At 50.2% G+C, this 13,878-nt stretch overlaps 1 protein-coding gene across 4 annotated transcripts in view; it reads left to right on the forward strand.

Moving 5' to 3' along the window:
- Nucleotides 1–1,802: 1,802 nt before the first annotated feature.
- Nucleotides 1,803–13,878, forward strand: part of Unkl (unk like zinc finger) — a 41,147-nt gene continuing 29,071 nt past the window's right edge. Inside the window, exons 1-4 of one of the 4 annotated variants that reach the window (XM_076840486.2) lie at nucleotides 1,803–1,885; nucleotides 3,009–3,218; nucleotides 12,373–12,549; nucleotides 13,277–13,410. In XM_076840486.2, the coding sequence (XP_076696601.1) occupies nucleotides 1,803–1,885; nucleotides 3,009–3,218; nucleotides 12,373–12,549; nucleotides 13,277–13,410 (604 nt within the window). Of the gene's footprint in view, nucleotides 1,886–3,008; nucleotides 3,219–12,372; nucleotides 12,550–13,276; nucleotides 13,411–13,878 lie in introns of those variants that run through there. The other 3 variants (XM_077106050.1, XM_077106052.1, XM_077106051.1) reach the window with 3 other exon arrangements.

The raw sequence follows: 13,878 nt of genomic DNA on the forward strand, positions 1-13,878 counted from the left end.
CTTCTTGACTTACTTTTTTTTTTTTTTTTTTTTTGTACTGAGGATTGAAACCAGGGGCACTTACCACTAAGCCATATCCCCGGTCCTTTTTAAATATTTTTATTTAGGGGCAGGGTCTCACAAAACTGCTGATGTTCTAAGACTCTCCGATTACACACCATACATGCCTTGATTTGCTTTTAACATGTGTTCTTGATTTTTTTAAACCACTTAATTTCATTCAAGATTAAACTTTATATGTAAAGTTTGTAGAGGTAATAATTCATTTAGAAAAGTGAACATATAAAAAAAAGTTTTCTTGGTCTGAGTTTGTGGCTGAGTGGTAGAGTACTCACTTAGCATGCATGAGGCACTGGGTTCAATCCTCAGCACCACATAAAAATAAATATTAAAGCATTTTTTTTTTTGAGATAGAGAGAATTTTAATATTTATTTTTTAGTTATGGGCGGGCACAACATCTTTGTTTGTATGTAGTGCTGAGGATCAAACCCGGGCGCACGCATTCCAGGTGAGCGTGCTACCGCTTGAGCCACATCCCCAGCCCCGAGAATTTTTAATATTTATATTTTTTTTTAGTTTTCGGCGGACACAACATCTTTGTATGTGGTGCTGAGGATGGAACCCGGGCCGGACGCATGCCAGGCGGGCGCGCTACCGCTTGAGCCACATCCCCAGCCCAAAAATAAATATTAAAAAAAAAAAAAAAAAAAAAAAACAGATATTGCCCGGTGCAGTGGCACACACCTGTAATCCCAACGACCTGGAAGGCTGAGACAGGAGGATCGCAAGTTCAGAACCAGCCTCAGCAACAGTGAGGCACTAAAAAACTCAGTGAGACCCTGTCTTTAAATAAAATACAAAATAGGGCTGGGGATGTGGCTGAGTGGTTCAGTGCCTCTGAGTTCCATACCTGGTACCAAAAAAAAAAAAAAAAAAAAAAAAAGTTACCAGCAAGTGATAAATTTTAATTTACTGTGTTATTAGCATTTCAAAAAATAACTTACATACTTGGACAAATTATATTTGTATGTTATTCGGTGTCTGATTCTGATGTTGTTTACACTTAGATCACTGTTCCCAGAAATGGAGTACATTAGTTTCCAGAGGGTCAGGACCCTTTGCCCTCGAGCTATTTCCTTTCTGGACAAGTCGCCAGCGTAGAGTTTGCTGTTCAGTAAGAAACCCAAGCGACCCACCTGCCAAGGGTGCTTCCCTGTTTTATCTTGCATATAAAATGTCTCACGACGTGTATTTACGAATCAATGCATCGCAACCCTGGGATCTCCCTCCTGAACGCTCCCACCTGGGCCCGCCTACCCGCCGCCGATGCATCCCTGCTCATCCTGTGCGCATCTGCCCCTTGATTGCCAGCTTCTTCATTCCTGTTTTAGGAAACAGCTCTACTGAGATGTAATTCATACATGATTCAGTTCATCCATTTGAAGTACACAATTCCAAAATCTCCAGTATGTCGCAGGGGCGACCATCGCCACGCTGCGGTTTTAAACCTTTTCCTGCTAAAAGGAGCCATGTCCGCGAGCAGTCCCCGCGTCCCCGTCGCTCCCCGGGCGCCCCAGCCAAGCCCCGGACCTGCCCCGACCGACTGCGAGACCTCAGGTACGGCCACAGCCGCGCGCGCGTGCGGGGGTCGGCGTGCGGGGGCGCGACCCGCTGCGGGTGGACCGGGGCGGGGCCTGGGCGGGGCCGGCACGGCGGGGGGCGCGGGGGGCTCAGTGCGGGGGGAGATCCGGGGGCGGGGGCGCCGGCGCGGCGCATGCGCTCTGCATTGTTTTGACTGAAAATGCCGTCGGTTTCGAAAGCGGCGGCGGCGGCGGCGGCGCTGAGCGGGTCCCCCCCGCAGACCGAGAAGCCGACCCACTACAGGTCAGTGCCCAGGCCCCCGCCCGCGCAGCCTGGATGCTGGCGCGCCGCCGAGGCGCAGGGAGCGGTCCGCGCGCGCCCGGCTGGGCCTGGGTGTCGCCACCGAGGTGCGCCCGCCGCCCGCGTCCCCGACGCCTGGCCAGCGGCACTGGACTCGGGCTGCGGCAGTCCACACGCGAGCGCCGGCGCCCGAGGGGAGAGGCGGCGCCCTGGGCCTGGGGTGGTCCGTGGCCGGGGCGGGGGCGCGCGCCTGCGCTCGGGGTCCACGCGTCGCTGGCTGGGGATCGGGAAATAGGGCCTGGGTTAGGGTGCTGAGGCGCTCCAGGGCTCTGGATGGTCGCACGACTGTCTGCACGCAGGCTGCCGCTGACTGAAATCGAGAGGTGGCGCCCAGGATTTGGGGTGGTCCCTGGATTGTGGGCGGAAGGCCGCACCTGGGGTCGCAGTGGGCATCTCGGCTCTGAGATCGCCGTGCAGCACCTAAGGCTGAGGGTCGCGTCTGCACTAGTGATGGGCAGCTTCGCCTGGTGTCTGGGGAGTAGCGCCTGGGGGCCATCTGGAATCTGAACCGGGAGGCGTGCCTAGGGTTGAGGATGGAGGACTGTGTGTGGGTCTGGGAAGTCGCGCTTGTGTTCTGGGGACCATGCCTGGGACTGGAGAACCTTCCCAGGCGGGGCTAGGGAACGCTTCTCTGGGGTCAGCTGGGCTACGAGTCAGGGGCTTTGCGCCTGGGATCGGGAACCGCGTTTGGGGTTTGGGAGTTGGCGCCTGGGGCCCGGGAACGCCTCCCAGGTGTTCAGTCACCTGGAGTCATATAGGCCTGGTGGGGGGGAATGGGTTTGGGGCGTATTGCGACTGGGATGGACCGCTGCACCTCGGGTTCAGAACCCAGCTGGATGGGGTTGCGGGGATCCTCTCTGTTGCATCTGCGAGTCGTGCCTGGGGTCTGAGGGTTCGCGCCCAGGTGGGTTGGGCCGCCTGGGATCATCTGAGCTCTGAGAGGTGGTGGGGATCTGGGCGCCCAGTGAGGGTGGTGGCACCACCCCCAACCAGGCAAGGAACCTGCCCCTGTCCACGGGTCCGTGGGGCCGCCCACCGGCGACCGCAACGATGTTTGTCTTTCCAGGTATCTAAAGGAGTTTAGGACGGAGCAGTGCTCCCTGTTTGTACAGCACAAGTGTGGCCAGCACAGGCCGTTCACCTGTTTCCATTGGCATTTCCTAAATCAGCGTCGGCGCAGACCCCTCCGCAGGCGCGATGGCACCTTCAACTACAGCCCTGATGTGTACTGCTCCAAGTATGACGAGGCCACCGGCCTGTGCCCCGACGGCGACGAGTAAGTGGGCCCGCATGGGCACTGCGGGCCTGGACATGGCCTGGACGTGCTGTCAGCAGGCACCCAGGTTCTGTTCAGTGCCTGGTACCTGTTGGAGGAGTTTACCCTGAAGTCTTCCAGTGTTGGGGTGGGTTTGGGTCAGTTGGGGAGGCATCCTGCGCATTTTAGGTATGACTCATGTAGTTCAAACTGAATCCGCTTCACTTCTCCTTCTTGATTTCCTCCCCATTCTCCACATTCCTTCCTTAGGATCACCCCACAGTAGATGTGGCTTTGAGGTTTGGGATCATTTTGAGGAGTTGCTTTAGGTCAGAGTGTGTCAGAATGTTTGCTCACACTGTAGAAGGTGTGAGGAATGTTTCCTTTCTTACCTTTTACATGCTTAGTTTTTTTTTTTTTTTTTTTTTTAAAGTTGTTTGTAGGCCTTTATTTCACTTATTTACTTATATGTGGTGCTGAGAATCGAACCCAGTGCCTCATGCATTCTAGGCAAGTGCTCTACCACTGAGCCACAACCCCAGCCCTATGCTTAGTTTTTGTATGTGCCTGAATGGTGCTAAGGATTGAACCCAGGTGCTCTATCACTGAGCTACCTCCCCAGACCTTTTTATTTCATTTTGAGGCTGGGTCTCATCAAGTTGCTGAGGCTGCCCTCCAATTTGGGATCCTCCTGCCTCAGCCTCTTGAGTCCTTAGGATACAGGCTTGCATCACATGGTTACATGGGTACTTTAATTTTTAAAAAGTTAATAGGAAATTATTTTATTTGCAGACTGTTGTTTATGTAACAGTTTGAAAGTTAAAGAAATCAGGGTTTGTTTGGATTGATTTTTTTAATGCCTTTCCTAATGGTGTTATTAACAGATGTCTTTATTTTGAAATAGGGAAATAGGGAAAGTCCAAGCCAGGTGGTATATTCCCATGAGGGTTCAAGGTGGTATTAGAAGGTGTGGCCTTTTTTTGTTTGGGGAAGGCAAGGGGTGGCGTATTCCTGCCTGGAGGTGAGGTGACAGTCAGTCTTGAAGACTGCATCTCCTGACCCTTTGATGGGTTTTGATTTTTGGGGTGCCCCTCTTTTGATGATAGCTCTCATGGTACAACACAGAGACCCATGTGTGATCTGTTTCCCTTTATTTAAAAAAAAAAAAAATTACTTCCAGTGACTAGAAAGTAAACTTCAGTGTGCGTTATACTGGGACTTGAACCCAGGGCCTTGCACATGCTAGGCAAACCCTTTCTTAAAATTTTATTTTGAGACAGGATCTGGCTAAGCTGCCCAGGAACACTCCCTGCCCCCGCCAAGTGCTGGGGAACTAACCCAGGGTCTCACATTAGGCATTCTACCACTGAACCACATTTCCAGACCCCAGAATCATCCTGCCTCAGCCTTCTGAATTGCTGGGATTAAGGTGTGTACTATAGCACCAGGCTCCAGGAAGTTAAAAAAAAAAAAAAATTTAACTGGGGATTAAACCCAGGGGCACTTTACCATTGAGGTACATCCCTAGCCTTATTTATTTTTTTATTTTTATTTTGAGGTAGGGTCTCACTAAATTGCTGAGGCTGGCCTCTAACCTTCAATCCTCCTCCCTTCCTCTGCTGGAATTACAGGTGTGTGCCCACTCACCCACCTAGAGAGTAAACTTGATCTATGGTGATCATCTCATAAACTGTTTTTTTTTTTTTTTTTTTTTTTTATGTGTGTGTGGTGCTGGGGATTGAACCCAGGGCCTTGTGCATGCGAGGCAAGCACTCTGCCAACTGAGCTATATCCCCAGCCCTCATAAACTTTTTTTTAAAAAATATTTTTAGTTGTAGATGGATACAATACCATTTATTTATTCATTTAATGTGAAGCTGAGGATCAAACCCAGTGCCTCACATGTGCCAGGCAAGTGCTCCACCACTCATAGCCCTCATAAATTCTTTACACTGGCTGAATGGTTTTTAGTGGAACACCAGGTCATTAAACAGTTGCTGTTAACCTGCTAGAGTATCTGGCTCCACCTAGTTTAGATGGTGTTCTCCTAGAATTGTTTTATTTAATTGCTTTTTGAGAAGCTACTTCCTGCAAATATACCTTTAGAAAATAGGTGACTTTCTGTCTAAGGCCTAGGCTCAGTTTCTAATTGCCCAGCTCTCCTGGTCTCCTTGGGGCACCAGTGCCTGAGCCTGGAGCTGGTATCTACTGGAGTGTAAAGACCAGGTCAGTACCTGGCTTGTCTGACTCCATCCAAGAATCAGGCATGGGAACTCCTTGGTTTTATTTCCTGGTGATGGTTTTAATGTAAAAAAGCCCCCCTTTGTATATGTATGTGTGGTATGTGTGCACTACTGAGGTACTTGTGCACACTAGGCAGGTGCTGTATTACTGAGTTACATCCCCATCCCAGAGTGCCCTTTTACTAGCAGTTTTGGGTTCCAGATCTTGGATATCTTAGTGTTAATTCAGTCTTTTTCTGGGCATTTGGGTGGTGTCTAGTTCTTACTGGAATGAACAGTGCTACAGTGGACACCTATCAAGAAGTTGTCAACATTAGCTGTGCTCAAAGAGTAATTTGATGACATGCACTTATTGCAGATGCATCAATATTCAGCTGAAATGGCTTGAAGTTTATCACTGAGACACAGAAGTGGGACTAGGATGCTGGTTTGATGTGTTGGATGCATTCTGTGTATTTTATTAAAGGTTTTGTTTCTAATTTTTGTTGAGTACATGAAATGACTTGTTTTATCCCTTCCAGAGTGTTTGACAGGCTGCCTCCCCTGGGACTCTCTCCTTAGTAATTACTGCTGCATCCACAGTAGAGGGATTTTCTCATCCCTGCACACATGGAATAGACAGTTTATCTCACTGAATTACATATTCTGGTTTCACAAGGTTGCCATGGAAATTGTAAATAGATGATACCTTTCATAGAAAAGATGGGGCTTTTCTTTTATTTCAGATCATTAGTTCTTGAAATTTCTATCTTGGGCATATGTATTACTAACCTATTACTTTTTTCAGTACTGGGGACTGAACTCAGGAGCACTTTACCACTGAACTACATCCCCAGCTGTTTCTCATTTTTTATTTTGAGACAGGATCTTGCCAAGTTGCCGAGGGTCCTGCTAGGTTGCTGAGGCTGGCCTCGAACTTTTGATCATCCTGCCTCTTGAGTCGCTGGGATTACAAGTGCTCGGACACTGTGCCCCACCCAACCTATTATTTTAAAAACATGAATATGCATCAAAAAGCAAAGACCCCTCAGCTCGTGTCAGGCAAAGTAAGTGTTCTTGACACTATCTGAGCACACCTTGGGGCAAGAGAGGGATGGGAACCCCAGGAGGGCTGGCACTCCAGCTGTCACTTGATTGGCAGTTCTGCTGTCACTTCTCAGTTATCCCTCCTCTTTTGGCACTCCCACCATCACCTCCACCATCACCCCCTTTTCTCAGTGGTCACCGGCTTTTACTCCTCCCTGTCATCCCTCCATGGTGCCTGGAGTCGCCTTCCACATACCCCTCGTGGGCACCCACCTCTGTCACTCCTGCTGTCACCAATCACTCCCTTATTGTCACCTCTCTTCTCACGACCCTCTTCATAGGGGCCCACCCTTGGGCTCTCCCACAGTCACCACCCCAGCACCAGCCTGCTTTTGACCCTGCAGCCCCTCTGAAAGGTCTTCGTGCCCTTTGTTCTGGCGGACACGCCCCTTTCCCTGCGCGGGCCATGGTTGGCCGTCCCGGGTCACGTGTACCGATGCCCCACCCCCTTGGGAACCTGCCTCCCAGTGGCGCGAGGACTGCGTGGGCTGTGGGGCCGGGAACCGTGGGGCGTGAGTTCCGGCGAGGGGTCTGCGTTCCCACCGCGCGCCCCCTTGTACAGGTGTTGCGCGGACTATAAGGAAAACGCCTCTTTTGCGGAGGTTTCTGGGGTCTGGCCACAGATACAGCCGGCAAGCTGCTTTCCGAGAGTCGAGCTGCTTTCCGAGTCCCGAGCTGCTTCTACTCCGCACGCGGGTTTTCACACTCGAGCCCACGGTGGTTGGCACCTCCTACCTGCACGAGAACACGTGCGCACGCTTCGGTGATTGGCGGGTGCATTTTTTATTTTTTATCATACTGAAGATTGAACCACATTCTACCACTGAGCCACATCCCTAGTCCTTTTTTTTATTATTATTTTTTAAATATATTTTTACTTGTATATGGACACAATACCTTTATTTTGTTTATTTAGTTTTTGTATGTGGCGCTAGGATAGAACCCAGTGCCTCCTGCATGCTAGGCAAGCTCTCTACCACTTATCCACATCCCTTGCTCTTTTAAAATATTTTATTAGAGACAGCTTCTCGCTGAGTTGATAAGTGCCTTGCAAAATTGCTGAGGCTGGCTTTGAACTCATGATCCTCCTGTCTCAGCCTCTCCAGGTGCTGGGATTATAGGTGTGTGCCACAGTGCCCAGCTATCCCCAGTCCTTTTTATTTTTTAACACAGGGTCTCACCAAGTTGCCACCACTGGCTTCGTGGAACTTGCCATTTTCCTGCTTCAGCCTTCCAACTCACTGATATTAAAGGACAGTGCTACCATTTCTGGCCTTTTTTGCTTTTTGCTTTTTTATCTATCTATCTATTTATTTATTTATTTTTGTAATTGTAGATGGACAGAATGCCTTTATTTTATTTGTTTATTTTTATGTGGTGCTGAGGATCGAACCCAGTGCCTCATGCATGCTAGGCAAGTGCTCTACCACTGAGCCACAGTCCCAGCTTTGTTTTTTGCTTTTGAATAATTTTTGGTTCTGATCTATATAATTAGCAAAGGAACTGAGGGGCTCCTCCAGAGATCCATTGTAGTTTGAAAAAACTCAGATAGTCCCCAGCTATTGCAAGGTACAAAGTAACCCTCTTCCTTTTGTTAGCCTTTCTCTTGCCATTGTCCCTAGGGGGTGGACCACTAGAGCACCTTCAGTTTTTCCTGTTTTCAATAAAAATTGGGCTCAACCAACCAGTGGGGCTCAACTTTTGCTGTTGGCACACAGGTCTGCCTCCTGTTTGGGGGCCTCTGCAGTGGAGTGGCCTCCTCTTTTCACTCGCCCTGCAGTGTAGCCCTCCCCGGGCTCCCCTGGTTTGACATTTGGGGATCTGGAACAGGGGTGCCTTGTCTAGGTGAGCCTTGGCTCTGAGTAGACTGGAATTCACACGTGTAATTTTACAGGAACTGGTGGGAGGTCCTTGCTACTTTCTGAGTTTCTAAGAAAGACCTACTATTGGGGCTCTCCTACCATACTTGTCTTGCACCTAGTGTTTTTATGGAGAGACCTTTTTATGGTGTTTCAAGTGACAAGTCACAGGACCTGAGGCTTAGATGAGAGCTGCATGCCCTGCAGGTGACTATGAGCCATGGTTATATAAATGCGGAAGCCAAGGGCAGGCCCAACCATAAATGTAACCTTTAAGAGAAGAAACATAGTTCTTTGGCTTATGGGAATTACAAGGAGCCACCTTAGCTGGGATCTGTAATAAAGCTCCTGAGGCTGAAGTGTGGAGCTCTGAGTGACAGTGCTCCAGTTCCTCCCACCCTGGGTGGAGCAGAGCTGGAGGAAGCTGGGGCTCAGCATGGCAGGTGCAGAGAGGGTGCTGGGGAGGTAAGGAGGTGCCATCTCAGGACATGCCCAGTTGATGTTAGGTTGGTTGATTGGAGCTAAAGCCTCTTGAGCCACAGTGACCAGAAAAGACTGTTAAGACTGTCTTTCCTACCTGCACTGCCATAAAGACATGCTGGTAAGGGGTGTCCTTCTCATGCCAAAGCCAGAAAATTGCCTTGAGCACTGGAGACCAAAGGTCAAGGTCCTGCTTCAATGGTCCTGAATAAACATGCTCAAAGCAGCCCCCACCTTCCAGGAGCTTCCATATCCTGTGTCCCTCAGTAGCATCCCTAGAGTTTTCCCATCCCATCCAGAGACCCATTTGTGCTCTCTTTCCTCCATGCATGCATTTTCTGTCTGAAAAATGCAGAAGCATGTGTTCTGGCCGTTTCTTCAGACTAGCCTCTCCTGTGAAGATCCCGTGTACACATTAATAAAACGCATATGCTTTTCTCTGGTTAATTGGCTCTTATTTTAATTGGGTTCCTAGATCCAAAGAACCCACACAAGAATGTGAGGGGTGGGGGGGACCTCCTTCCCTAATCAGATCTGTGGGATCTGGGGCAAAGGTGGGCTTGCTGCAGGGTTGTGGCTGGTGAGGGGTCCCTGACCCACTGAGAAGAGCAGCCCCTGGAAGCCGGAGGCTGGGGGAGTGTGGGGCATGGGCTTATCCCAGGACCCTGTTGCCCAGCGTGCGAGAGGAAGGGCAGGTCTGAGATGCCCCAGCTCTCCCAAGGCTTGCCTTCGGCAGCTGCTGGGAGGCCATTCCTCCTCCTCTCTGTGCCTCTGCTTTTCTTGCCACTGCCCCTTGGTGTTGCTGTGCTGTGTTTTAGCTGTTAGCTGTGCTTGTGCTCCTAAAGGCTGGGGTATCGTACTTCACCGGGTCCCTCAAAGCCCGGTGGCTCTCAAGCGCAGTTCCTGGGAAGTTCTGATTGGCGGGCCCTCTGGGGAGTGTGGTGCACACTGGCTTGAGCTGAAGCCTCCCTGTGCTTGATCAGACTCGCTGGGTGGGTCCAGGAACCCACCCTTGTTCTAGGTGAGAGTTTTTTGAAGGAAGTGGGCTGTTTGCTGTGCTCCTGGAGACTTGGCTGGAGTCCCTGTTCCTCCTGAGCTGGATCATGGTCCGGAGCATGGTGGCTGAGCTATGTCTGGTGGCACCACAATGCCATGACATCAGCAGCTGTTTTAACCACAGTCTGGTCAGTTTTGAGTGGGATTGAGATCACACCTGTCACCAGGACACCAGGGGCTCCCTCCTTCTCCTCCCTGGTTGTCCAGGGAGCAGGGGGCCACTCTGCTATCTTTTTTTTGTTGTTGTTGTTGTTTTAATATTTTTTAGGTGTCAGTGGACCTTTATTATTTATGTGGTGCTGAGGATCGAACCCAATGCCTCACACATGCTAGGCAAGTGCACTGCCACTAAGCCACCCCAGCCCCAGCCCCCTCAGCCTTCTTAGATATCCCTGGGGCCAAGGTATTTTCTTTACGTTAAAGGTCAGATGGAGATACAGCTCAGTTGGTAGAATGCTTGCCTCACATACACAAGGACCTGGGTTCAGTCCCCAGCACCACAAAAATAAATAGCTAAAACCACTTAAAATAAATAAATAAATAAGCTTAAGGTCAAGTTAGGCAAAGTAGCACAGGCCTGTATCCCAGCAACTTGGGAGGTTGAGGCAGGAGGACTCAAATTTGAGGCCAGCCTTGGCAATTCAGCAGCACCTTGTTTCAATATGTAGTTCAGAGGTGGAGCAATCCTGGGTTTAATCTCCAGTACCAAAATCAAAAAAAAAAAAAAAAAAAAAAACCAACCCATAAGGTCAGCTCAAGCTTTGAAGTGGTGAAAGGAACAGAGGTGCTGGCCCAGCAGAGGGTAGTGCCAGGTAGTGGGAGCCTCTTGGTGCTGGGGAGGGGAGGCCTCAGCCAGTGCTGTGGTTGCCATAGCAATGATGTGGTGCAGAAACAGTGCCCTGAGCAGTGACCTATGAGAACCAGGAAGGGGTGTGGCTGGTGTGGTGTCAGCTCACACTGCAGGCTGATGCTGTAACTGGCCTGCTGCCATCAGCACAACAGGGCTGGCCACCCCCCACCTTGGGCCTGCATCAGCACATGAATAAGCTGCCATTTCTCATCCTGTAGCATAGAGGGTTAGACCAGGTGTCCCCAGCCACACTCAGGCCTGTAGCTCTGTCCCTGGCAAGGTAGACATGGACAGTAGTGACAGGTGAAGATCTTTGTCCTTAAATTTGGGTGCTTGTGATGAGGACCCCTGCTTTCTCTGCCTTGCTCCTCAGGGAGAAGCACAGGGCCTAGTCATGTCAGGGAAAGCCCCACGAGAGCCAGGCTGGGAGGGAAGCAGGTCCTTCGCGTGTTCCCTCTCCTCTCCTGTTGGCAAAGCTGTTCTGGTGGGACCAACCTGGAGGTGCCCAAAGCCCCTGTGCGTCACAAATGCTGGAACCTTCTAGATCATCTCTGCTCCTGCTCCACCCCTTCAGTGTGAACCCCATTCCCACACCCTGTCCTGCTGCAGGAGCTGCCTGGTGCATGTAGTCCCAGACCTGCTGTGTGGCCGTGAGGGATGTATGGCATCACCCCATCTGCACTCTCCTGCTTCTCTCCCAGCCTGGCTCCCAAGGAGCCTCTTCCCTGCCATATGCTGGGCCCTGTATTCTCCCTAGGCCCCTTCCCCCTCTCCATCTTGGAGTCCCAAAGGCACAGGAGCTGGGACACAGAGGCCCATCACCATTCTCAGTATGACTGGTCAGGGAAATGACATGACCTGAGTGCAAGGTGCAAACTCAAGTATAAAGAATTCATCTAAAAGCTAAGAAGGAGGGCTGGGGATTTGGCTCAAGTGGTAGGGTGCTCGCCTGGAATGCGTGCGGCCCGGGTTCGATCCTCAGCACCACGTACAAACAAAGATGTTGTGTCCGCCAAGTACTAAAAAATAAATATTAAAAAAAATTCTCTCTCTCTCTCCCTCTCTCTCTCACTCTTTCTTAAAAAAAATAAATAAATAAAATAAAATAAAAAAAATAAAAGCTAAGAAGGAGCCGGGCGTGGTGGCACATGCCTGTCATCCCATCAGCTCGGGAGGCTGAGGCAGGAGGATAGAGAGTTCAGAATCAGCCTCAGCAATGGCGAGGCGGTAAGCAACTCAGTGAGATCCTGTCTCTAAAGAAAATACAAAATAGGGCTGGGGATGTGGTTCAGTGGTCGAGTGCCCCTGAGTTAAATCCCCAGTACAAAAAAAAAAAAAAACTAAGAAGGGTGATTTTCATGGAAATTCAACTTGCTCTTCTGTGCATAACCGAGGGTTTTGACACAAGGGAGTGATGAAGGGAAGGATCCCCAAATAGGAAAGCAGGTGCTCCTTCCAGAACACAGCTCCTTGCAGTCAGACCAGATGTCTGCCTAGAGAACGGAGTCAGCTGCTCCCAGGTGTTGAACAAGGTGGCAGCGAGGCTCAGGTTGTCTCCAGCCCACAGGAACCACACGGAGTGCTTGCCCCTCTGCTTCCAGGTGTCCCTACCTGCACAGAACAACTGGGGACACAGAACGCAAGTACCACCTGCGCTACTACAAGACAGGCACATGTATCCACGAGACGGACGCGCGCGGCCACTGTGTGAAAAACGGGCTACACTGTGCTTTTGCACATGGCCCCCTGGACCTGCGGCCGCCCGTGTGTGACATCAGGTGAGTGAGACCAGCTCACCTTCCTGTTGCTTCTAGCATCACTGGCCCAAAGCCTCTCTTTCTGAAGCCCAGTTTATTTCTCATGTGAAAATTGCTCTTCTCTTCAGACTTGGTGTTTTCCTCTGTATCCCATGGTGCTCAGCAGACAGGTCGTAAACTCACACTTGTGTGTGGGCTGCTGCAGGAAAGCCAGTCCTTCCTTTGTTAGCAATCCCTTTGGTACTAGGGATTGAACCCAGGAATGCTCTGAGCTGCATCTCCAGCCCATTTTGTTTTTTTATTTAAAAAAAATTTTTTTAGTTGTCAGTGGATCTTTATTTATTTATATGTGGTATTGAGAATCAAACCCAGGGCCTCACACATGCTCAGCAAATGCTCTATCACTGAGGCACAACCCCAGCCCTTGTTTTTTATTGTGAGACAGGGTCTTGGTAAGTTGCCCAGGCTGGCCTCAAACTAGCAATCCTCCTGCCTCAGCCTCCTGAGTTGCTGGCAAGTCCTTCCTAAACAAAGCACAGCTATTGTGTGGTTAGGATTTGGGTTGGGACTACTGTCATCCCAAGATAGAGCAGCCAAGGCTGTGGCGACCCCATCCTGAATGGTCCAGAGGTAGAATGCATGGAATGGCAGCCCAGTGGTTCTGGAGCTGGGCATTCTCTTGCCTTCTTCTCCCCATGAAAGGGCTTGGGATGCTGCAGAGCTGTGACCACTGTGCTGTTGGTTACAGGGAGCTGCAGGCCCAGGAAGCCCTGCAGAATGGTCAGCCCGGCAGTGGGGACGGCGTGCCTGATCTGCAGCCTGGGGTCTTGGCCAGCCAGGCCATGATTGAAAAGATCCTGGGAGAGGACCCCCGGTGGCAAGGTAAGCCCTTGCTGCTGCCTTCCACTTGGGACCTGCTTGGTTCATTTGTGTTTGTAAGGTGACATACAGGGTGAATTATACATATATGTAATTTTTTATAATGTGTTTCAGTCTGATTAGTTATCTTTATTAATATGCAGATTGCCCCAGTTTTGGCCAGTGGGAGCTTGTTCAATTTCTCCTGATGTCTTTAACACAACACTTTGAACATTGGTATCTTCATTGCTTTCTGATGCTGTACCCCAGGCTCTTCTTACTCATGCTCTGCCTCAGACCTAGAATCCACATAGGATAAGGATTGAGAATGCAGGACTGGAGCTTCACATCACCATTTTAAAGTGAGCAGTTCAGGGCTGGGCTGCAGCTCAGTGGCAGGGTGTTTGCCTAGAATATGTGAGGCCCTTTCCATCCTCAGAGCCACAAAAAATAATTAAAAAAATAAAGTGGCATTTAGTGCACTCACAGTAT

This window comes from Callospermophilus lateralis, chromosome 19 (assembly GCF_048772815.1).
Source record: "Callospermophilus lateralis isolate mCalLat2 chromosome 19, mCalLat2.hap1, whole genome shotgun sequence".
NCBI lineage: Eukaryota > Metazoa > Chordata > Mammalia > Rodentia > Sciuridae > Callospermophilus > Callospermophilus lateralis.